Source organism: Petaurus breviceps, unplaced genomic scaffold (assembly GCF_028583685.1).
Source record: "Petaurus breviceps papuanus isolate PSGF00001 unplaced genomic scaffold, PetGlider_PUasm1.0 90925, whole genome shotgun sequence".
Classification (NCBI taxonomy): domain Eukaryota; kingdom Metazoa; phylum Chordata; class Mammalia; order Diprotodontia; family Petauridae; genus Petaurus; species Petaurus breviceps.
The window spans coordinates 31,283,979-31,309,826 of record NW_027187380.1 but is presented as its reverse complement, the minus strand read 5'-3'; the positions used below and the strand labels follow the sequence as shown (position 1 = coordinate 31,309,826).

Below are 25,848 nucleotides of genomic sequence, written 5' to 3'. Positions count from 1 at the left end.
GTATTCATATGCCCATATACCCTCATATATAGACATATATATTTCTAGTCCCTTCAACTACTGAGAAAAGTTTCATAAGTTACAAGTATTGTTTTTCCATGTAGGAATGTTAATAGTTCAACTTTGATAAGTTTGTTATGATTTCTTTTCCCTGTTTGCCTTCTCATGCTTCTCTTGCTTCTTGTATATGAATGTCAAATTTTCTATTCAACTCTGATTTTTTCAGCAAGAGTGCTTGAAAGTCCTCTATTCCACTGAATAACCATATTTTCCCCTGAAACATAATACTCAGTTTTGCTGGGTAGGTGACTCTTGGCTTTAATCCCAGCTCCTTGGACCTCCGGAATATCATATTCCAAGCACTTCGATCCCTCAGTGTAGAAGCTGCCAGATCCTGGATTATCCTGATTGTGTTTCCACAATATTCAAATTGTTTCTTCCTGGCTGCTTATAATATTCTCTCCTTAATCTGGGAATGCTTGAACCTGGCTATAATATTCCTCTGAGTTTTCTTTTTGGGATCTTTTTCAGGAGGTGATCTGTGGATTCTTCCAACCTCTATTTTGCCCTCTAGTACTAAAATATCAGGGCAGTTTTCTTTGAGAACTTCCTGGAGGATGATTTCTAGGTTCTTACTTTGGTCATGGCTTTCAGGTAGTCCAATAATTCTTAAATTATCTCTCCTGGATCTACTTTCTAGGTCAGTGGTTTTTCCAGTGAGATATTTCACATTGCCTTCTATTCTTTCATTTGTTTGGATCTGTTTAACAGCATCTTGATTTCTCATAAAGTCATTAGCTTCCATTTGCTCCAATCTAATTCTGAAGCAATGATTCTCCTCAGTGAGCTTTTGAGATTCTTTTTCCATCTGGCAAATTTGGCCTTATAAGGCATTCTTCTCCTCATTGCCTTTTTGAGCCTCTTTTGCCATTTGAGTCAGTCTGTTTTTTAAGGTATTATTTTCCTCAGTCAGGCTGTTGACTCTCATTTCATAATTTTCTTGCATTGTTCTCATTTCTCTTCCCAATTTTTCCTCCACTTCTCTTATCAGCTTCTTAAGGTCCTCTATGACCTGTAACCAGCTTGTATTTTCCTTTGAAGCTTTTGGTGCAGGAGTTCTGACTTCACTGTTTTCCTCCTGTTCCATGCTTTGCTCCTTTTTGTCCCCAAAATAATAGTGTAATGTTGGAATCTTCTGTCTGCTTTGTTTCCTTTGCCTGGTTATGTCGCCTCTCAGTCACTTGACCCCTGGGATTTTTGCCACAGTAGGTCTCTGCCACCAGATAGGGGAGCTTTCATCCCAAACGCTGGGGTTTTCTCAGCTACCTGATGTATTAGATGGGTGCCCTCTCTGAGGTCTCCACACGCTCTGGCAAGTGGACACACACCCCAGGACCTCAACCCTAGACTGCAATCCAGATCCAAGAAGGTTAAAGCAAGAGCAATTACCCCTCAGGCTGGTGCTTGGTCCCCCTACACTCTGCAGGCCAGGAGCTGAAGCTGCCATGTGGTGCTGGCTGGCTGTGCTGGTGTCTCAGCAACTTCTCGTCCCAGGGGGCAAAAGCCATGCACTCCCACTTACTGGGTCCCAAAGTACAGACTGCACTGACCTCTCACTTTGTCTTTCGCATTATGTGTTGATAAACCTGGAAATGGCCACAGCTGCTAATGATCTGTAGTCCCTCTGGCCGGTGGCTGGTCAGGCCTGTCCTGGGGTTAAAGCCTTGGCGTGGGGCTGGGCTCGTCTCCCAGAGCACTGTGCTGGCCAATTCCTGCCGGCCTGCTGGGCTGTCCTCAGCGGGAGGTTAGCTTCTGTGTCATTTTGTGGGTTCTGCAGCTCCAAAGTTTGTTTCCCTTTTCACTTGGTTTGGGGAAGGTGGAAGCCGGAGCCTCAGGAAGGTCATGCTTCTACTCCTCCATCTTGGCTCTGCCCCCCCTGCAGTTTTCTTAAAAATGGGGAGTTGGTAGATCCCAGAAACTATAGATTTCAGTTTGACATGATCATTATTATCAAAATGGGTTGGGGGAGAGTATCTAGATTTATTCTGTTTTGGAGAGACTGACTAGAACCAGTGAGTATAAATTATAAGAAGCCAGATTTTAACTCGTATAAGAAAGAATTTCCCAACAGTTCTGTCAGAAAGTGAAATGAGCTACTGTATGAATTAATAGATTTCTTATCACTAGAAATATTATCATAGAACATCCTACACAACCTGCAGCCTGCCAAAGGATTTCCTCTACATACCAAGGATGTTTTCCTCTACATTTTTGCAGGCCCCCCCCCCCAAATCCTTTGTCATGCCACAAGTGGCTCGCAGGTCACAGGTTGTACAAGCCTGACATAGACCAAATGCTACATGACAGTTCCCTTTTTAACTTTCTTTCCTCCCTAACCTTCCTCCTAGAAGAAGACACAACTATACTTCTGCCAGCTCCACAGCCTTCCCTGTGGCTACAGTACCCCAAATAAACAAAGCCTTGGAGTTGTAGAGCCTTCCAACTAATCTTAATAAAGAACTTTCTGGGGGCAGCAAGGTGGTACAGTGAGTAGAGCACCGGCTTTGGAGTCAGGAGGACCTGAGTTCAAATTTGATCTCAGACACTTAACACTTACTAGCTGTGTGACCTTGGGCAAGTCACTTAACCCCAATTGCCCTGCCTTCCCCCCAGAAAAAAATTTTTTTTTAAATAAAAGAAAGAACTTTTTGTCTTAAACAGATTTCTTGGCTGTCTGAATTTCACTTTTTTTCATTGACCAAGTCATTTCAACAATGATTTGTTTAATATCTACTATGTACTAGGTAATGGATATAAAAGCACCAAAATAAAATAGTCCTTACCATGAGATAGATTACATTATATATATAAAGAGAAATAAATACAAAATGCATACAAAATTAATTTAGAGAAGAGGAACATTAAAAAACTAGGTGAATTGGGAAAGACCTAATGAAGTAGCTCATCAGCTAAGTTTCAAAATGAGCAAGAGGTTCCAAAGATGGAGAGAGAGAGAGCATTCCAGGCCTGTGGAATTGCCTGTGCAAAAGCATGGTAATGGGAGATGGAATGTTACATAGAAGAGCAAAGTAGGTGGCCAGTTTATTTGACTGGACCGTAGAGTATGCAAGGGAAAGTAATGTGTAATTATCCTGGAAAGGAAGGCTAGAGCCAGATTATGAAGAGGCATTTTTATTGTATCTTGGAGGCTAAAGTGAGCCTCCAAAGATTCTTGAATTGGAGAGTGATACAGTCTGTGCATTAAGTAAGAATGCCAGTTTGGCAGTTATGTGGAATATAGATTTCAGAGGGAACTTCAGGCAGGGAGACCAATAAGAAATCTGCTGCCTCCTTTAGTGCAGAAGAGAGATAGAGTGGTAAGAAGGGGAGTATATAAGGGAGAAACAGTAAGACTTAGCCACTCTAGTATGGGGGGTGGGTGAAAGCAAAGGATCATAAATGACTCCTAGGTGGAATATATGGGTTACTAGGAAGATGATAATGCCTTCAGAAAAAGCAAGGAAATAAGTGGAAGATAGGATTTGGGAAAAATGCTAAATTTTAGATGTCTATGCAACATCCAGGCAGCAATGTCAAACAGGTAGTTGGAACCAGAGTTAAAGAGAGAGAGATGATGACTGGACATGTACATTTGGGAGTTGTCAGCAGAGAAATCAGAAAAAAACAATCAGTAATTTCATTAAAGAGAATGACAACAATGAGACAACATACCAGAATTTATGAGATGCAGCCAAAGCAGTAGTTAGGGGAAATTTTATATCTCTAAATGCTTACATCAATAAAATAGAGATCAATGAATTGGATGTGCAACTTAAAAAAACTAGAAAAAGGACAAATTTAAAATCATCAGTTAAGCACCAGATTGGAAATCCTGAAAAATCAAAGGAATGTATTAATAAAATTGAATTAATAAATATAACCAGGAGCTAATTTTATGGGAAAAAAAAACAATAAAATGAACCATTGGTTAATTTGATTTAAAAAAAAAAGGAGGCAGCTAGGTGGCACAGTGAATAATAGAGCACCAGCCCTGGAATCAGAAGGACCTGAGTTCAAATGTGACCTTAGACACCTAACTAGTCCTGTGACCTTGGGCAAGTCACTTAACCCCAATTGCCCTGCCCTCCCCCCTCCAAAAAGCGAAAAGAAAGAAAGAAGAATTAACATTACCAAAAAATGAAAAGGGTGAATTCACCACCAATTGAAAATGAAATTAAAGCAATTATTGGTAGCTATTTTGCCCAATTTTATGCCAATAAATCTAAGTCTCAGTGAAATGGATGAATAGTCACACAAATATAAATTGCCCAGATTAACAGAAGAGGAAATAGAAAAAAGAAATTCAATGAGCTCCCTAAGAAACAGTCCCCAGAACCAGATAAATTCACAATTAATTCCAGTATAGTAGAAACTATTTGGAAAAATAGGCAAAGAAAAAGTCTTTCCAAATTCCTTCTATGTCACAAATGTGGTGCTGATACCTAAACCAGGAAGAGCAAAAACAGAGAAAGAAAACTATAAACCAATTCCTTAATAAATATTGATGCAAAATTTTTAAATAAAATACTAGTAAGAAGATTGTAGCAACATAGCACAAAGGTCATACACTATGAGCAGGTGGGATTTTATGCTAGGAATGCAAAGCTGGTTCAGTATTAGGAAAACTTCCAGCATGATTGACCATATCGATAATAAAAACAACAAAAATCATATGATTTTCTCAATAGATGCAGGAAAAACTTTTGACAAAATACAAAACTCATTCAACACTGGAAAGCATAGGAATAAATGGAGTTTTCCTAAAAATGATAATTAATATCTAAAACAATAAATACATCATTATTAACTCTGACGAGCAATTTTCATTCAGTGTAGGGATTAAGAAGTGATGGAAAAGAAGAAAGTGGAGACAGTAAGTATGAAGTTTGGTTTTGTTTTGTTTTTTCCCTAGGATTTTTACTACAAAAGGGAAATAGAGGATAGGCCAAGTAAAAAGTTTTTGTAAGGATGGGAGGTAACACTGACAAGTCTCCAGAGGAAAAACCAGTAGATAAGGAGAAATTGAAGTTCAGTTAAAAATAGATGCTCAAAAGAACAAGCTTCCAGAAGAGATGGGAAGAAATGGAATCAGAGATAAAATTAGAGGAGTTGGTATCAGCAAAAAGATCCACCTATTCTGAGACTGGAATAAAAATGGAGAAAATGGGAGACAATTTGAGATGATTTTAAGTGTAAAATTGGTATGAAAGAGGAATCACAAATTTTTTTCAATAAAATATGAGGTGAAGTCTGCTGCTGACAGGGAGAGTTCATGACCTTCCCTCAGGATCTGAGGATCACTTTGCTATCACGTTATCTATAACTTATGCTTCCAACTCCTCCCTCTTTTGAACTTATTCTACAGAGCCCAGGTCCCAGTTTCTTCTTCCCATTTCCATATTAAAGAAGAGTTAGCGGGGCTGCTAGATGGCCCAGTGAATAGAGCACCAACTCTGGAGTCCAGGAGGGCTTGAGTTCAAATACAACCTAAGACACTTAACACTAAATAGCCATGTGACCTTGGGCAAGTCACTTACCCCCAATTGCCCTGCCTTCCCCCCTCCAAAAAAAAAAAAAGAAGAGGAAGAGGTGTACCATGTATACTTTCAGAAGAGTTATTTCCCTAATGTCAGTTGTCTGTGTTGACTGTCTTCCTCTATTTGGTCATCCCCTGCTTCCCCCACCCCAGCCAAAATTATGGCTATACTTGCCCCTTTCCATTTCTAAAAAGCATATTTGCCAAGGTGTTTTCCAATTATGGAAGATATTCATTTGGGTTTTTCGAGTTTTCCATAAACCATAACTCTTAATGATTAACTGCTCCAAACTATGGCCAAAAAATTACATGGCCTGATTTTTATCCAAGTCCCCAAACTCTCTAAGTTGGAATGGACCACAGAGGCCATCTTATTCAACTTATACACTATTGCTAAGACTGCTATCTAATTATTTCTACTTCTGCACTCTGTGGACAAGACAGCAAGTATAATACCTCTTCCACATGACAAGTCCTTGAGATACTTGACCACCATTCTGTTCATCTTCCTCTACGTTTTCTAGCTTATCAGTGGACTTTCTAAAATGGGCTACCTAGAATGGAACACAGTAATAAAGTTGACAGCTGACCAGGACAAATTACAGCAGGACTGCCTAAGGTTATATTAGCTTTTTTGGCTGCCATGTCATTGATAATTCATATTAGGCTTGTAATCCAATGAGACCTCCAGATTTATTTTCATATACTTCATAGCCACATGTACCCTATCTTATACTTGTGACATTGATTTTTATTAACCCAACTCTAGGGACTTTACATTTTTCCTTATTGAATTTCATTTTATTGAAGAAAACAAAGCCACATATAGATTTTCAGTCAGCCCTGAAAAAGAGAGATCAAAAACATTTCCTTTTTATTCCACTTGGTTCTACCTTATGAAAGGCTAAAGGTTTTAATGTAGGATTTCAGTCCTACATTTTAAAATTTACTTTTTCTTTATTTGATTTTTTACTATAGTTTTAAGTATGTAATTTTTAAAATTTTCATCCTTAATAGATTTGGTTCATCTAGCATGTCAAGATTTTTGAGCTCCTTCTTCTGACATACAAAATGTTAGCTATCCTAAAGTAATATGCAAAATTTTGCCTTCAAAGCCACAAACATAGATAACTAGAATATTAAACATTATATGGTAGGGGCCTTAGTGAACAAAATACCATCTGAAGAGATGCAGAGTGGCATAGAGAGCCAGCTTTAGATGCAGAAGTTGTGCTTCTTGGCATTTACTGGTTTTGTCATCCTAGACAAGCCACTTAAATGCTCATTGCCCCAGGTGACAGGGTTCTAAATCTTTTAGTATGTCATGAAGTCCTTTGGCAGTCTGATGAAGACTGTAGACACCTCAGAATAATGTTTTAAATGCATAGAATAAAATACAGGATTACAAAGGAAAACAATTATATTGAATTATAGTTATCAAAATATTTTTTTTAAAGTAAGATCTCTAGATCCAAAGTTTAAAACTCCTGCTCTTATAACTATAAGGATTAAACAGATGCTAATTTCCTTTGTTGGAAGGAGTTTTCTTCATTGTGAATTCCTTATACCAGTGAAATCACAGTTCTTGTCCCAAAAAGTCATGAAATGGCTTTAATTTATATCTTTAGTTTATGAAGTATCTAATACTGATGAGAATCAAGAAAGTTTCCTTAGAAGAACAGAGTCCTTTCCCATAATAAGCATGCTATTTTGCCTTTTTATGTAATTTGTTTATAACTGTGAAATTCCACCTCTAATCCAAAACCATTAATAAAATCCTAGAAGCTACCTCGGGGCCATCTAGGTGGCATATCAGATAAAGTGCTGAACCTGGAGTCAGGAAGACTCATCTTCCTGAATTCAAATCTGGCCTCAGAAACTTACCAGCTGTGTAACCCTGGGCAAGTCACTTCACTCTGTCTCAGTTTCCTCATCTCTAAAATGAGCTGCAGAAGAAATGACAAACCACTGCAGTATCTTTGCCAAGAAAGCTCCAAATGGAGGTCACAGAGTCAGACAAAACAAACAACAAAAGAAGCAACCTTATGGAATAATCAAAGTGTAAACTAGGTGTAAATAAATTCTTAATTAATTTGAAAGGATTGTGGTGCTCTGATCATTGAATGAAAACAAATGATGACACTCTACAGAAAAAAGTTGTTATTGACTAAAAGAATCACATACTATGCCTATAGATAGATGCAGATATAGATGTGTGTGTGTTAATAACGATCAGTCCAGAGGTTAGCTCAGTCAAGTAATAAGTTATTCGGGTGGTAGAAGAGTTCCATTTCAGCAAATTCTAGTTTCAGAATTGGAGCCAAGCCCCTGAAAGGGAATGATTCTTGTCATCAAGGAAAGTTTCTCTCTACTTCCTCAACCTCCCTTCCTCATCACTGCAACAAGCAGACAGGCAAAAAATATTTATTAAACTCCTACTGTGTGCCAAGTACTGTGCTAAGGATCCAAAGAAAGGCAGAAGTCACTGCTCTCAAGTAGCCTGCAATCTAATAGGGAGACAGTGTACAAACAACCACATACAGGACAAATAGGAGATGGTGAACAGAAAGAAGGCTATAGAGTTAACGAGGATTGGGAAGGGCTTCTGGTAGACAGTGGGGTTTTAAAGCTGGGACTTGAAGGAAGCCAAAAGGTGGAGATGAAGAGAGAGAGAGCATTCCAGGCATGGGGGACAGCCAGAAAAGATGCCCAGAGCCAAGGGAAGGAGAATCTTGTTCAAGGAATTGCCATGAGGGTGCTGTAACTGGATCAGAGAGTATTTGGCGGAGTGTAAAATGCTGGGAAGTTGAGGGGCAAGGGGCTGGGTTACAAAGGTCTTTGAACACCACAGGATTTTTTTGTATTTGAACCTGAAAGTGATAGGGAACCACAGGAGTTTATTGACCAGGTGTGACATGGTCAGACCTTTGTTTAGGAAAATCACTTTACAACTGAATGTAGTATGGACTGGAATGAAGAGAGACTTGAGACAGGAAGACCCACCAGCCACCTCTTACAATAGTCCAACTGTGAGAGGATGAGGGCCTGCAATAGGGTGGTGGCAGTATCAGAGGAGAGAAAAAAGTGTTTTTGAGAGATGTTGAAAGGTGGAATTGACGGGCCTTGGCCACAGATTGGATCCAGGGAAGGGAGAGATAGTGAAGAGTCAAGGATGACACCTAGGTTGTGAGCCTGAGACGGGAAAGATGGTGTTACCTTCAGATGGTAATAGGGCAATTGGAGAGGGGGTAGGATTTGGAGGGAAAGATGATTGGTTCCTTTTTGGATATGATGAGCTTAAGATTTTTTTTCAGTAAAATATGGGGCAAATGACGTTCATTAGAGAAATTGAACAAATTGGGGAGGCAGGGAGAAAGCATTCATCTGGGAGCACTAGTCATCCTATGAAAGGCAGTTTCCCAGATCTTGACCCCTCATGTCAGAAGGGGCAATTGTGGCCTAAGCAAAGGTGCCTACCTCAAAGCCCAGAAGAAGAGACAACTTTATAAGGTCTCTACAAAGGAAAAAAGTACTTCCATTAGCCATGTGTGAGTTTTACCTTCAGCACATGTGTTCTCAACATGTGTGCCTCCCTACATTCATATTTTATTTGTGCCCTCTCCCCATGGTCCCTATGTGTATTTATGGGATGCAGACTTTCAGGGGAATGTTTCTGTAACTATTCTTTTTTGCTATACCATCTTAGTAACCAGCTTTGTTAAAAAAAAAAAAACTAAGTCTGATTGATGGTTAATCACTACCATACTGGTAAGAGCTCATTAGCATCAGTACTAGAGACCCAGCTTTTCCCTCTAGAACTCTTAAGAGTAATAGCCGATTCACCAGTACAGGTGCATGTTAGAGGATTAGCCTTGAACAGGGCACTAAACTCTAGGGACCAAGTCTAGGATAATTTTGGAACCCTTCATATTCGCAAGGACCCCCTGGTTTGATTCTCCTAGTTCATAGGTATCTACTAGGGTGGAAGGGGAGGAGAGAGTAAGTTTTTCCTCTTGTTTTATACTCTAATCAGATACTGTTTCCGGAACCACATCAAACTGGTATAGCTTGTCAGTTGCATAAAATTAATGTGCTTATCTTATATTTCTTTGCCAATAACATAGCTGTGCCAAGGCCAGGGCCCAGGTCAGAAGTGTTGACATCCAGTCTCTGGGGTCCTTTCTCTTCCTCTTGTCTAAGATTCTGGCGGCCCAGAAGAGCTAAACATACTTATTTGCCAGGGTACTGAGCCGAATAGGTCAAAACTAAAAATCACATTGTGAGTTTTTGACATGCCCCACCCCAATTTTCCTGTTGCTCATCATTTTACAACATTGTTGGTTTTGTTTTGCTGTAAATCAGAGCAGTTCTTTTGAAATATTTGCTTTTTGGTCACACATAGCTTATATACTTTTGATTTTACTTTATTGCTCTTAAGCAGACCTAGACTGCTCCTATTATGAATCTAAACAACTTGTCTAATTTCTTTATAGACTGAAAGTCTTTAGAATAAGGTTCATCTGTTGACTAATAAATACTAAGTAATCAGTCCCAAATATTTAATCCCTTTTGTGAGCCTAATACTTCTTTGAGGCTTTTCTAAGTTAATCTTTTTGTCCTAATGAGGGATGATTTGTACATCAAGTAGGATTCCCTATATGATTCAAGGAACCTTAGGAAAATGTTGGGTGCCCTGTGTTTTACAGAGACCCAAAGGAGATTTCCATGGTTAAACCTGGTTTGTGCATATGGGTATGTAGGAGCTTCCACTGGAGAAATGGAGAGAAGGAATGCTTTAGGCCCCTGGACCCAGCACTAATTTCTTGTAGCACTTAATACCTGACAAAGCCCAGAATAGAGGAGGTCTTCAGTGTGATGGGAAATGAGAAAATGCCAAATCCCACTTCTTACCATTGCTACTTGCTACATAAGCACCAAGTCAAATCTGATTGGTTTTTCACCTGAACAATGAAGGAGAATGACTTCTAGTCACCCTCAGGTCCTTAAACTCTGTTGGGAAAGCCCCAAGTATTCTGAGAGCCCTGTAAGGACTAGACTTGTCCTTCAGATAATATTAAATAAAGTTGTAAAATGTCGATTCTCCAATTATATATAAACTGTACCACAAAGTTTTGGGCTTTAGTATAAAGCACTGGGAAAGAAATCTCCACAAGTCACTAAATAACTGTTCAGAATTTGGGATTATGGACTTTGCCAAAAATTCTCCAGTTGATTTGCTAGAGACTCTCTCTCTCCCATGTCTCTTCTGTCTTCCCCTTCGTCTCCTCTTCTTCCTCTTCCTACCACTAACTATCATTAGAAAGACGAGACTAGTAGAGAAAACATATCTAGCCTTACCTAGAACCCATAAAAAATGGCAGCTTCGCTGCATCTGATCCTTGGTGTCAGAAAGAAGGGTGGCCATGGGCTCAATAAAACACCAACCCTCAAAACTCAGAGGAGATACAACTCTTGGAAATTTCATCGGAACTCTGTAAACAAGAGTTGTGATTTGTTCTAATAGCACATGTATTCTCTACATATGTGCCTCCTTTTGTATTTTAAATTTGTTCCCCTTCTCCCTAGGCCTCTATTTGTGGGAGAATGTACCTCTGCCTTTAGGAGAGAATTTTTTAAACAACCTTTCTTACAAATTTCTTTGCTTTAAAAAAAAGCTAATTAAGTGATTGTTTATGGAAACCACAACATTGGGAGCTTATGTGCAGTAGTGCTGAAATCCTAGTTCATTGGTTGACCCCTGGAGATTTTCATGAGGATAAAATGAGACACCTTATGAATGCTTTGCTAAAATCTAGGTATACTAAATATATAGAATTTCCACCATTTGCAAGTTTTGTGATCCTGGAAAAAAAAATAATGGTAGTCTAGCATGAAAGTGCATGGACTTTACAGTTAGAGATGCTGGATGACCAGGGACATGTCAGTTACTCTCTCTGGACCTCAGTTTCTATATCTCTAAAATGAGGGAAGTGAACTGGACCACTAAACTCTGGATCTTTTTTATCATACTTAATAGGTGAGCTTAGTGTTTATGGGAAGCAGGTGTGTAATACAAGTGAAAAAGCACTAAATTTGGAGTCAGGGGACCTGGGTTCAGATTCTAGTTTTGCTGTCTACCGTCTATGTGATCTTTAGCAGATTGCTTGATTTCTTTGGGCCTCAATTTCTATTTTAAGAGGCTGAGTAGGAGAATAGAAAGCAAACAGACTCTAGAGTGAGAAGACTGGAACTGGTTCACAACCTGACTCAGCCCCTTATTTCCACATAACCTTGGGCAAGTCCCATAACCTCTCTGTGTCAGTTTCCTGTAGTTAAATGAAGGAGTTGTACTAAATTAGTCCAACTAATTAGTTTTAACTTTTTGTGTATGTTATGGATCTCTTTGGCAGTCACCAGTCAAGACTGTGGCTTTTTTTAGTTTGTTTTTTTATTTCAAAACAATTGTTTATTAACTTCTGGTTTACATCATTCATTTCCACCAGATTTTGATTTACAAATTTTCTCCCTGTTTTTCCCCTACCCACCACCCCAAGATAGCAATCCCACTGGATATCCCCTCCTCCAATCTGCTCTCTCCCATACCTCCTTCTACTTTCCAGTAGGACATGATAGATCTCTATGCCCAAGTGCCTGGATATTTTATTTCCCAGTTACATGTAAAATAATATTAATAATAGTGTATATATATATATATATGTATTTGTTTAAACATTTGATTTTAAAACTTTGAATTCCAGATTCATTCCCTTCCTCCCTTATCACCCACCCTTACTGGAAAGATAAGCAATTCATATAGGTTGTACATGTTGTAACTATGCAAAACATTTCCATAGTGGATATATTGTAAAAGACTGACTATATTTCCCTCCCTCCTATCCCAACTCCCACTTTTTTATTCTCTACTTTGATCCTGTCCCTTTTCAAATGAGGGTGCTTCCAACTTCCCACCTCCCAGCCTGCCATTCCCCCTCTCATCTCCTTCCCCCTCTCATCCCCTTCCCCCTACTCTCCTGTAGAGTGACATACCCTATTTAGTGTGTATGTCATTCCCTCCAAATTCAATGAGAATAAGGTTGACCCACTCCCTTTTGCTTTCCTGTTCTTCCCCTCCATTGTAACCATTTTCCCTTGCCACTTCTATATAAGATAGTTTACCCCATTCTGTCTCTCCCCATCTCCTCTCATTATATTCCTTTCTCACCTCTTAATTTCACCTTTTAAGTATCATCCCTTCCTATTAAATTGGTCCTGTGCCCTCTATCTATGTATACCTGTAAACATATATACACACATTCACATATGTATTCATATGCCCATATACCCCCTGTATAGACACACATATATATTTCTATTCCCTTCAACTATTTTCATACTGAGAAAAGTTTCCATCAGTTACAATTATCGTTTTTCAATGTAGGAATGTAAATAGTTCAACTTTGATAAGTTTCTTATGATTTCTTTTCCCTGTTTACCTTCTCATGCTTATCTTGCTTCTTGTATCTGAATGTCAGATTTTCTATTCAACTCTGATTTTTTCATCAAGAATGCTTGAAAGTCTTCTATTCCACTGAATGACCATATTTCTCCCTGAAACATGATACTCAGTTTTGCTGAGTAGGTAATTCTTTCATTTAATCCCAGCTCCTATGACCTCCAGAATATCATATTCCAAGCCCTTCGATCCCTCAGTATAGAAGCTGCCAGATCCTGTGTTATCCTGATTGTGTTTCCACAATATCCAAATTGTTTCTTCCTGGCTGCTTGTAATATTTTCTCCTTGATCTGGGAATTCTGGAACCTGGCTATAATCCTAGAGTTTTCTTTTTGGGATCATTTTCAGGAGGTTATTGGTGGATTCTTTCAACCTCTGTTTTGCCCTCTAGTTCTAAAACATCAGGGCAATTTTCCCTAAGAATTTATTGAAGGATGATTTCTAGGTTCTTTTTTTGATCATGGCTTTCCAGGAGTCCAATAATTTATTTTTAAATTATCTCTCCTGGATCTATTTTTAAGGTCAGTGGTTTTTCCCATGAGATATTTCACATTGCCTTCTTTTTTTTCATTTGTTTGGATCTGTTTAATAGTATTTTGATTTCTCATAAAGTCACTTGCTTCTCTTTGCTCCAATCTAATTCTGAAGGAATGACTCTCCTCACTGAGCTTTTGAGATTCTTTTTCCATCTGGCAGATTTGGCTTTTTAAGGCATTCTTCTCCTCATTGCCTTTTTGAGCCTCTTTTGCCATTTGAGTTAGTCTATTTTTTAAGGTGTTATTTTCTTCAGTCAGATTGTTGACTCTCATTTCATAATTTTCTTGCATCGTTTTCATTTCTCTTCCCAATTTTTCTTCCACTTCTCTTATTTGCTTTTCAAAATCCTTCTTAAGGTCCTCTATGGCCTGTAACCAGCTCATATTTTTCTTTGAAGCTTTTGGTGCTGGAGTTCTGACTTCACTGTCTTCCTCCTGTTCCATGCTTTGATTTTTTTTGTCCTCAAAATAAAAGTCTAATGTTGGATTCCTCTGTTTGCTTTGCCTGCCTCGTTTACTCATGTTGCCACTCAATTACTTGATTTTGGGGCTTTTTTGCCACAGTAGGACACTGCTACCAGACAGGGGAGCTTCGTACCAAATGCTGGGCTTTTCTCAACTGCCAAAGGTATTAGTTGGATGCCCTCTCTGAAGCCTCCACACAATCTGGCAAGCTGGTCACACACCCCAGGACCTCCACCCTAGACCACAATCCAGATCCAAGCAGGTTTAAGCAAAAGTGATTACTCCTCAGACTGGTTGCTTCGTCCCCCTACAATCTGCAGTCCAGGAGCTGAAGCAGCCACGTGTTGGTGGCTGCAGGCCTCAGCTACATCTCGCCCCGGGGGGAAAAGCCAGTGCACTCCCAACTACTAGATCCTAAAGTTCACACTGTACTGACCTCTCACTTTGTCCTTAGCATCTATGTGTTGATAATTCTGGAAACCACCAGAACTGCTGGTGATCCGAAGTCCCTCCAGCGTCTGGTCAGGCCCGCCATGGGGCTAAAACCTCCATCTTGAGCAGGGCTGGGCTCTGCTCCCAGAACGCTGCGCTGGCTGCTTGCTGCTGTTCTGCCGGGCTGTCCTCAGTGGGAGGTTAGCTTCTCTGTGTCATTTTGTGGCTTCTGTAGCTCCAAAGTTTCTTCGGAGTCACCTTTTACATGAATTGTGGGAGGTGGAAGCCAGAGCCCCGCGGAAGTCCTGTTTCTACTCCACCATCACCTATGGCTTTTTTTAAATAATGTTCTTAAATGAACAAAATACGGGCTTATTTTTTAAAACTAATTGTGTTATAATAGAGTTATTAAAATCTTTTATAAAAACAATTTCAGGGATCCCAGGGCCATCTCCAGTTGTCCTGATCTATATATCTGGCCACTGAAGCTAGATGGCTCTGGAAGAGAAAGTGAGACTTGTGACTTTGCACAGTCTTCCCTCACTTTAATCAAATTCACTTGCAAGTTTTGGCATCATCTTCCTACAAACCACACAGGGACCCCAGGTTAAGAACTCCATATCTAGATGATGTCTAGGAACCCTTCTAGCTCTATATCCTGTGATCTCTGGTATGATAGACCTCCAAATGTAGTGAGGGAGAAGTTATTTTTGGTAGTCAAGATCAGAAGGCACTTCCCTGAAGATGACATTTGGCAAAAGGGGAGGAACCGGTCAGACAGAACTGGAGGAAGAAGGACTTTCTTATTGGAGGGAATAGAACAGACAAAGCCAGAGACAGAAAAATGCAAGACTTGTTCAAGAAACAATAAGTAACTTTGTTATCAGACTTAACACTAAAACATAATCTTACCTTCATTTACAGCTAGTCTTCCTTTGGCAAACAGATTTATTCTTTTAAAATGATAGCCTACATAAGCAGGATACCCCATGACTTTAAATCTTAAAGAATAGTGTTCTGCCTGGAATTTGTATAACATTTACACATCTTACTTAGGTTTGTTCTTTCTTATATCTTATACTAGACTGGTGTGAATGTTTGCTCTTCTAATTTTACCACTCTTCTTCTCAACTTGACATCTCTCTCTGCTTCCTAGAAGCTAGATGAGTAAGTAAATGAGTGGAAAAGCATGTGCAAAGCACTGTTTTAAATAAAGTAGAATAGTCCCTACTTTTAAGAAGCTTATATTCTGGGGCAGTTAGGTGGCACAGTGAATAGAGCACCAACCCTGAAGTCAGGAGAACTTGAGTTCAAATCCAGCTTCAGACACTTGACACACTTACTAGCTAGGTGACCTTGGGCAAGTCACTTAACCCCAATTGTTTTGCCTTCCCCTCTCCAAAAAAAAAAAAGAAGAAAAAGTAGCTCATTCTAATGGTGGACACAACAAGATATATAAGATTTCAAAACTGCAAGTCAAAAGAAAGGGAATAAATGTTTACATTTGCCAGGCACTATGCCAGGCACAAGCACTTTAAAAATACTTCATTTGATCCTCACAACAATACTGTGAAGTAGGTGCTATTTTTATCTCCATTTTACAATTAAGGAAACTGAGGCAAATGTTAAGTGACTTACCTAGATTCCTAAAGCTAGGAAGTGACTAAAACCAGATTTGTACTCAGGTCTTCCTCCTGAGTTGGGCCTGGAATGGCCCAACATTCTATCCACTGTGCCACCATCTACTTTCTAAAAGGTCCCATGATACTTAGGTTACTAGGGCTAAGCACATGATAATGCAATATCTTTAATGTAATTTCTTCCGACAAAATCACATCAACTTCTGGTGTTGGACAATTTGACAGTGTGAATAAGTTTGGTGGCAAGAACTTTCATTTCTAATTATGCATTCACTTTGGCTATAAGCTCTCATGAGAGCACTTACCAAGTCACATTTCTACAAGGCTTGTTGCCCAGGATGATGGCTGTGTGGGCCTTATGCTATCACTCCAGGACATTTAGGCTTTACCTGCACTTTGGTAGCAGAGAGTCAGCATTTGGTATTGATGGTGGTTAAGCAATTGGACCCACATCCTCAAATGATTTCTCTCTTCAGTGATAGTAGCATGACCAGTGGTCTGAGGGATGCTGCTGTTCCCCACAGCTTTTGGTTTCAGAGTCCTGGGTTGTCTACGTCCAGATATCAACAGAGATGACCGTTATTTTACTTGCCTGTCAGAAGCTATCTCTTCCTCAGAGTATTTTGCTGTTTCACCTAGGCGGGGTTGCCTGCCCAGTAGGGGGCAATTGGTCAGCAGTTGGTCAGGATAGCTGTCTCTATAGAAGTTGCTTTCCTGAAGACTAGCATATTCCAGGCTGTCTTAAGAATTCTGCATTTCAGTATTTCTCTAAAAATGTATCATCCTATTAACAAAGGATACCTACTTATGAGGGTTAACCTTAAATGTTAAGGTTATGAATGTTGAAAAGAATGGACAAATTAACACTTTAATTCCCATTAAGTGAAACAATATTTAAAACTTTACTTTTTTTTAATAGAGATTTGAGTTGAAACTATGAAGTATTCCCCCCCAAAAAATTTTGAGGTAAAACTAAGATAAATTCAAACTCAGACTTTCTCTTTATAGAAGATATTTATAATATACTTTCTGTTACAGCTGGACTGAACCCAAACATGAATGTAAACAGCATGGACATTACTGGTGGTTTATCAGTGAAGGACACTTCTCAGTCTCAGTCTCGCCTTCCTCAGTGGACACACCCCAATTCAGTGGATAATTTATCCAGTGCTGCTTCTCCACTTGATCAGAACCCTAGCAAGCATGGTATGTTTCATCAGAAATGTACGTGATTTTTATTACTGTTGTTATATATGCCTCCAAAAAGTTGTGCCTTGGTGCCTTATCATGGCACGAAGGTGACCCTGAGTTTTCAAAGGCTATGCCAGCAAAGCATCACGGGTTGTACCCTAGTGGAAAAACTTCCAGGACTGTCCAAGCAACAAATCAAATCCATTCCGCAATGACCAGCCTTATGAAGTAAGTACAAAAAGGCACATTGCTAGAAGGCTGGCCACTTGGTGATAAACTCTTTGGCCGTGACAATCCAAGAAACAAAAGAAAAATACAAAACAGTCCTCAGTCCTGTATGATCACAGTGATGGTGGCAGAGTTTTCAAAAAGAGGGGGAAAGATGCTAAGAATCACACAGTTTTTAGCTGTCTATAAACTTTAATTTGAATGTGAGATTCTTTGTCCAGTAATCAGTGACTGGGCATATTACTATAAAAAGTAAACCATCTCAATCTTAATGTTCTCACCATAAGCAAAACCAAAGGAAATAAAGATGTTGTAGAAAGAGGACTCACAGGTTCTCCTTGGAAAGGCATGTAAAGGAATTGACAATGTGGGTTTTATAACACATTCAAAAGCAAGAAATATTATTTCATTATATTTCTTGGCTTTCAGTGCTCATTTTGTTCATTTGCAAAAAGACCACCATGAAAATAGTTGTAATTTATGAACCAACATCCATTGGAATGAAGAGTAAAGTAATTCCACAAAGAATTTAGTAGCTCATTTAGAGCCTCCAAATTAAATCAGCATGTATATACTTTTGTGCTTGGTGACTTCAGTGTAAAGATGGTTTAAAGAAAAGAAAAAAATATATATATATATTTATATATATATATGTTGGGAAAAAAATGGATCTGGAATAATGAATAAAAAAGAAGATAAAGATCTGCCATGTACACAGAAACCTAATGCCTACATTTTAAAAAACATTTTCAAGATAACAACCAGTAGGCAGTAGATATGGTGAACACCAATAGACCAAAAAAAATTTGATTATGTATTTACAGACTAAAAATGACTCATTAACTCATGTGGGAGTCATTCCTGAATCAATGATGGAATATACCTACTTGCTAGAGGAAATGATCAAAATTAGTACAAAGCTAGAAAATCATGAAAAAAGCTAATTGGAAACTCAGTTCTCATCCATTCAGACAGGTTACTAATAATGGAAAATGAGTAATGGACCGAAAAAAGGACACAGATTAGAATAATTTCATGTAGATATAAACAAATTGGTAACAAGGTGATCAAGAGTTAGCCTTAGTAAACTTTTAATTTACTGGATAAGTAGAAAGAGTTGGAAGCCAAAAGCAGCATCAATTTATAGCATAAACTATATTGTTAATGCTTAAAGAAAAGGGTTGTAGAGCATTATCACCTCAGGAAATAGTGAACAGTAATGGGAGGTAAAACCAGTTTGTTGAAGTTTGCTGAGAAGCCCAAAGTCGTCCTAAGGACATGTAAGGATGAAAGGACAACCAACAGGACACAAACTAGAAGGATCATCAAAGACACGACATAACACACATTTTTTTCACTTTTAATTATGATAGAACCACCACAGCAGCTAATACCATAGTCCTGGAGCTGCTTGTTGTAAAAATAAAAACAAAGATTACGAAAGTAACTGGATTAAATCAAACATACATAGATATCATCCTGGAGATGACACAATTCCAAAGTCATTGGCAGATCACAAGGTAGCTGAAGAAATCAAATATCCTGTAGTTTAGAAGGTATCAGAAGCATGGGGGGAAAATTCAGAACTTAAAAAAAAAAGACCAGACAAAAAAATGTTTTGACTAAAAGAATATCAGCAGCTGCTGGCCTATCTTCTGTATTCCTGCATTCCCATATATAAAAATTTGTGTGTACATTTAAACATCTATTGATGACATCTTTGGTGAGGGTATTAGAAGAGAGCAGGCTGCTTTTCCTAGAGATATTTCATAAAAGACCACATCTTTATCATTTCCAAATTAACTGAAAAATATAAAAAATCAACAAGTATTATAAATATAGGAATATACAAATTAATACAAGGTGATGAAGGATAGTATATTAGCACCTGGAGAATCAGGAAAGGATTCATGTAGAAAGAAAGTGGCACTTGCGCTGAGTTTGAAAGAAATGAAAGCTTCTAAGGGGCAGAGGTGAGCAGAGAAAGTGTTCTCCAGTCATCAGTCTACCAGCATTTATTAAGTACTTAGGATTTGCTGGGTACTGTGCTAAGTGTTGGGTGTACAAAGAAAGGCAAAAACAGAGTCCCTGCCCTCAAAAAAACGGCATTCTAATGGAAGAGACATGGAAATAACTAAGTGCTTACCAGACATATTCAGAAGTAAATGCAAACTGTAATCACAGAGGAAAGTCACCAAGTCACCAGTAACAAGGGGCATCAAGAAAGGCATTCTGCAGAAGCTGGGATTTGAGCCAAGTCTTCAAAGAAGCTGAGAGGCAGAGATAAGGGGACAAAGTGTTGCAGGCATGGGGGAACTACAAGTGTTGACAGCAGAGTCAAGAGGTAAAGAGTTGTGCATAGAGAGTAGTAAATAGGCCAATTTATCTGGGTTATATAGTGTATGGAAGGGAGGAACATACAATATTGAATAGTTATGAAGGGGCCTATTGAAGAACGTAAATGCCAAATAAGAGACATTATATTTGATCCCAGAAGTAATAAGGAGCCACCGGAGCTTACTAAATAGGACACATGACATGGTCAGACCTTTGCTTTAGGAAAATCATTTTTCCTAAAGTGATTTTGGCAACTGAGTGGAGGATGGATTGGAATGGGGAGAAATTTGAGGCCGGGAAACCAATTAAGAGGCTGTTAAAAATAGCCCAGGCAAGAGGTAATGAGGGTCTGGTAGCTGTGTAAATGAAGAGAAGAGGAAATATTTGAGAGATGTTCAATAGGAGAGTGACTTGGTCAAATCTGTACTTTAGTAGAGAATGAATTATCTTTTTTTAACTTTATTTAGTATTTAATTTTTCCCTAGTTACATATAAAAACAATTGTTAACATTTTTTTTTCAACTTTTGAGTTCCAAATTCTCTCCCTCCCTCCACACCCCTCCCACACACACACACACTGAGAAAGCAAGCAACTCCATATAGGTTATATATGTGTAGTCATGCAAAACATAACCATAATCATGTTGTGAAAGAAAACAGACAAAAAATTCAAGAAAAATAAAGGGGGGAAAAAACAAAAGTTGCTTCAATCTTTATTCAGATGCCATCAGTTCTTTCTCAGCTGGTCATCTTGCAATACTGCAGTTACTTTGTACCCAGTACATGTCACTTTGCATCAACCCATGTAAGTCTTTTCTAGGTTTTTCTAAAAGTATCCTGCTCATCATTTCTTATAGTATAGTAATAATGAATTCTTTTTTTAATAATATTTTATTTTTCCCCAATTACACATAAGGACAATTCTTTTTTTGCTTTTTGGAGGGCAGTTGGGGTTAAGTGACTTACCCAAAGTCACACAGCTAGTAAGTGCGTCAAGTGTCTAAGGCCAGATTTGAACTCACGTCCTCCTGACTCCAGGGCTGGTGCTCTGTTCACTGCACCCACCTAGCCACCCCATAAGACAATTCTTTTTTTTTTTTTTACGTTTTGAGTTCCAAATTCTATCCCTCTGTCCCCATGCCCCAGCTCCCTGAAACTATAAGCAATCTGATAGATGTTACACATGTGCAATCATGTATAACATTTCCATATTAGTCATTTTGTAGAAGAAAATTTAAACTAAAAAAAAAAGGAAAAATTGAAAAAATGGTATGCTTTGGTTTGTATTCAAATGCCATCAGTTCTTTCAGTGGAGGCAGATAGCATCTTTCATCATGACGTCATGCTGGTTGCAGCAAGCCCCTGAACATTGTAAGCGTCTTGAAATAGATACATAACTGTTTGTTACAGGCTAAAAAGCAAGTGGATGAAGAATGTATATTACCTAGATTTTATTTTTACATGCAGGCTTTTTTTAACATTTGTTTTTGAAACTTTGAGTTCCAGAGTCTTTCCCTTCTTCCCTCCTTACCCACTCCCACTAGAAAGACAAGCAATTCAACATAGGTTGTACATGTGTAGTTACACCAATGCAACACATTTCCGTAGTAGTTATTTTGTGAAACACTTAACTATATTTCCATCCATCCTATCCCACCCCCCACTTATTCTATTTTCTGCTTTGACCCTGTCCCTTTTCCAAAGCATTTGCTTCTAACTACCCTCTCTCCCAATCTGCCCTCCCTTCTATCATCCCCCTTCTTATCCCCTACCCCCCTGCTTTTCCTGTAGGGTAAGATACCCAGTTGAGTGTATGTTATTCCCTCCTTAAGCCAAATTCAATGAGAGTAAGGTTGACCCATTCCCTTTCCCCTTCCTACTCTTCTTCCCCTCCATTGTAACAGTGTTCTCTTGCCTCTTTTATTTTTTTTTTTTGCTTTTTTGGAGTACAGTTGGGGTTAAATGACTTGCCCAAGTTCTCTTGCCTCTTTTATATGAGATAATTTACCCTAATATATCTCTCCCTTTCTCCTCCCAATATATTCCTCTCTCATGTCTTAATTTTAGTTCTTAGATATCATCCCTTCATATTCAACTCATCTAATGCTCTCTGTTTATGTATACATGTACACACATATGCACACACTCACATATATATTTATACACACCTATACCCTCCTATACATATATATATGTATACATGTATATACATATATTCAGCTATCCTCATATTGAGAAAAGTTCCATGAGTTACAATTATTGTTTTTCCATGTAGGAATGTAAATAGTTAAACTTTAATAAGTTCCTTATGATTTATTTTTTCTGTTTACCTTCTCATGCTTCTTGTATTTGAAAGTCAGATTTTCTGTTCAGCTCTGGCTTTTTCATCAAGAATGCTTTAAAATTTCATTGAATGACCATATTTTCCCCTGAAGCATTATACTGTAGGTATAAGTAGGTGATTTCTTGGTTTTAATCCTAGTTCCTTTTACCTCTGGAATATCATATTACAAGCCCTTCAATCCCTTAGTGTAGAAACTGCTAGGTCTTGTGTTATCCTGATTGTATTTCCACAGTACTCGAATTGTTTCTTCCTGACTGCTTGTAATATTTTCTCCTTGATCTAGTAACTCTGAAATTTGGCTATAATATTCCTAGGAGTTTTCTTTTTGGGATCTTTTTTTTTTAAGCAATTGGGGTTAAGTAACTTGCTCAAGGTTACATGGCCAGTTATTTCTGGGTGGGGTGCTAAGTGTCTGAGCCCGGATTCAATCCCAGGTCATCCCAACTCTGGGGCCGGTGCTCTTGCTCGCTGTCCTACCTGGCCACCCCTGGGATCTTTTTCAAGAGGCAATCTGTGAATTCTTTCGATTTCTATTTTGCCCAATGCTTCTAGAATATCAGGGCAATTTTGCTTAATGATTTCTTGAAAGATGGTGCGTAGGCACTTTTTTTGATCATGGCTTTCAGTTTATATTTTTTTTTCATATACATTTTCAGTCTAATAATTTTTAAATTATCTCTCCTGGATCTATTTTCCAGGTCAGTGGTTTTTCCAGTGAGATATTTCACATTGCCTTCTATTTTTTCATTTGTTTGGATCTGTTTTATAGTATCTTGATTTCTCATAAAGTCATAGCTTCCAATTGCTCCAATCTAATTTTGAAGGAATTACTCTCTTCAGTGAGTTTTTGAAATTCTTTTTCCATCTGGAAAATTCGACTCTTTAAGATATTCTTCTCATTGGCTTTTTGGGCCTCTTTTGCCATTTGACCAAGATGTCATTCTCAACTCCTTATTCTCTCTCAACTTCCACATCCAATTGGTTTCTAAGTCCTGTTGATTTTACCTTTATAACATCTCTCCTATATGCTTTCTTCTCTTCTCTGACACTGCTACTACCCTAGTTCAGTCCTTCATCACTTAGTGCCTGAAATATTGCAATACCCTCTTGACTGGCATCCCTGTCTCATCTCTCCACATTACAATACATCCTCCACTCCGCTGTAAAATTGATCGCAGGTATGACTATGGCACCTCTCCTCCATTCAATAAACTCAAGTGGATTAAGGAATGGAATGGAATGGAATAAACATTTATAAAGCATCTACTATGTGCCAGGCACTGTGCTGATAAGCACTTTACAGTTAGCTTATTTGATACCATGTGAGATAGGTGCTAATATTTTCCCCATTTTACAGTTCACAAAACTAAGGTTACCAGAGGCTAAGTGACTTACCCAGGGTCACACAGCTAGAAAGCATCCAATGCCAGATTTTAGTTCAGGTCTTCCTGACTTGAGGTCCTGTGTACACTGTACCACCTAGCTGCTACCAGTGGCTCATTGTCATCTCTAGGATCAAATATAAAATCCTCTGTTCACTATTTCTTATACTTTACACCCTGGCCACATATTCTCCAGTCCACTGATACTGGCGTCTTTGTTATTCCTTTCATAAGACAATGTATCTCCTGACTCCATGAATTTTTACTGGCTATCCCCCATGCCTAAAATTCTCTCCCTCCTGAACTCCACCTCCTGGATTCCTTTGTGGCCTTCAAGTTCTAGCTTAAATTCCACCTTCTTTAAGAAGTCTTTGTCATTCCACGATTGATAAATAGTCAAAGGATATGAACAGGCAGTTTTCAAGAAATTAAAGCTATCTATAGTCATATGAAAAAATGCTCTAGGGGTGGCTAGATGGTGCAGTAAATAGAGCACCAGCCCTGAAGTCAGGAGGACCTGAGTTCAAATCTGGCCTCAGACACTTAACACTTACTAGCTGTGTGACCTTGGGCAAGTCACATAACCCCAATTGCCCTGCCCTCCCCCCCTCCAAAATTAAAAAAGCAGAAAGAAAATGCTCTAAATCACTGTTAATTAGAAAAATGCAAATGAAAACAACTCTGAGGTACAACCTCAAAGCTATCAGAGTGGCTAATATGGTAGAAAAGGAAAATTATAAATGTTGGAGATGTGGGAAAATTGGAACACTAATGCATTGTTGGTAGAGTTGTGAACTAATTCAACCATTCTGGAAAGCAATTTGGAACCATGTCCAAAGGGCTATAAAACTGTGATGTAGCAATACCACTACTAGGTCTGTATCTCAAAGAGATCATAAAAAAGGGAAAAGACCTATGTGTACAAGATTTTATAGCAGTGCTTTTTGTGGTGGCCAAGAATTAGAAATTGAGGGGATGCCCATTAATTGGGGAATGACTGAACAAGTTGTGGTACATGAATGTAATGGAATACTATTGTACTATAAGAAATGATGAGCAGGTTGATTTCAGAAAATTAGAAAAATGTAAAGATGTACATAAACTGATGCTGAGTAAAGTGAACAGAACCAGGAGAAGTTATATACAGTAAGAGTAACATGATGCAATGACTAACTTTGATGGACTTAGTTCTTCTCAGCAGCATAGTGATCTAAGACAGTTCTAAAAGGCTCATGATGGAAAATGCTAACCACATCCTAAGAAAACTGTGGAATCTGAATGCAGGGCAAAGCACACTATTTTTACTTAGTCTTTTTGTTGTTTTTCTTTCTCATGGTTTTTCCCATTTGTTCTGATTTCTTCTTTTACAACATGACTAATGTGGAAATATGCTTAATATTATACATGTATAACCAATATCAAATTGCTTGCTGTCTCGGGGAGGGGGCAAGGGAACGAGAGAGATAAATTAGGAACTCAAAATCTTATAAAAATGAATGTTGAAAAATATGTTTACATGTAATTGGAAATAAAATTTTTTTTAAGAAATCTTTCCTGATCCTTATTTGTACATAATTGTTTGCATGTTGTCTCATCCATTAAACTGTGAGCTTGAAAAGCTGGTAATTGAGAAGCTGAGAATCTTTCTTCTTTCTTAGTATCTCTTGTGCTTGACACAGTATTTAGTAGATAGTAGAAGTTTAATAAATGCTTATTGGCTTGACTTTACAATAATTAAACAATGTAATTATGAAAGAGCAAAATATAGGCATCTATTTGTATAGCATATTTTATTTGGTTCTTTGGTTTTTGTTTCTCACTACAGGTGCTATCCCTGGAGGCTTAAGCATTGGGCCTCCGGGTAAGTCCTCCATTGATGACTCTTATGGCCGGTATGATTTAATCCAAAACAGTGAATCACCAGCCAGCCCTCCTGTAGCCGTTCCCCACAGTTGGTCACGTGCCAAATCTGATAATGATAAAATCTCAAATGGTTCCAGCATTAACTGGCCACCAGGTAAAATAATTATTTTTCTATAATTCACACAGGTAGAATCTAGTAAGAGGCAACATAAAGCCAAAGTTATAGAAGACCTATATTTAAGTCCCACATCTGACACATACTCACATGATTACAGTAGGTAAATCACAACCCCTCATTGCCCTAGGTCCGAGGTGTCAGAC

General features: G+C 38.4%; 1 protein-coding gene across 10 annotated transcripts in view; it reads left to right on the top strand.

Moving 5' to 3' along the window:
* The window catches only part of TNRC6C (trinucleotide repeat containing adaptor 6C), a 280,735-nt gene that overhangs the window by 231,089 nt on the left and 23,798 nt on the right, over positions 1 to 25,848 (top strand). For all 10 annotated transcript variants that reach the window (XM_069076734.1, XM_069076736.1, XM_069076735.1 and 7 more), the window contains 2 exons: positions 17,221 to 17,388; positions 25,490 to 25,681. In XM_069076734.1, coding sequence (XP_068932835.1) covers positions 17,221 to 17,388; positions 25,490 to 25,681 — 360 coding nt within the window. The remainder of the gene's footprint in view (positions 1 to 17,220; positions 17,389 to 25,489; positions 25,682 to 25,848) is intronic.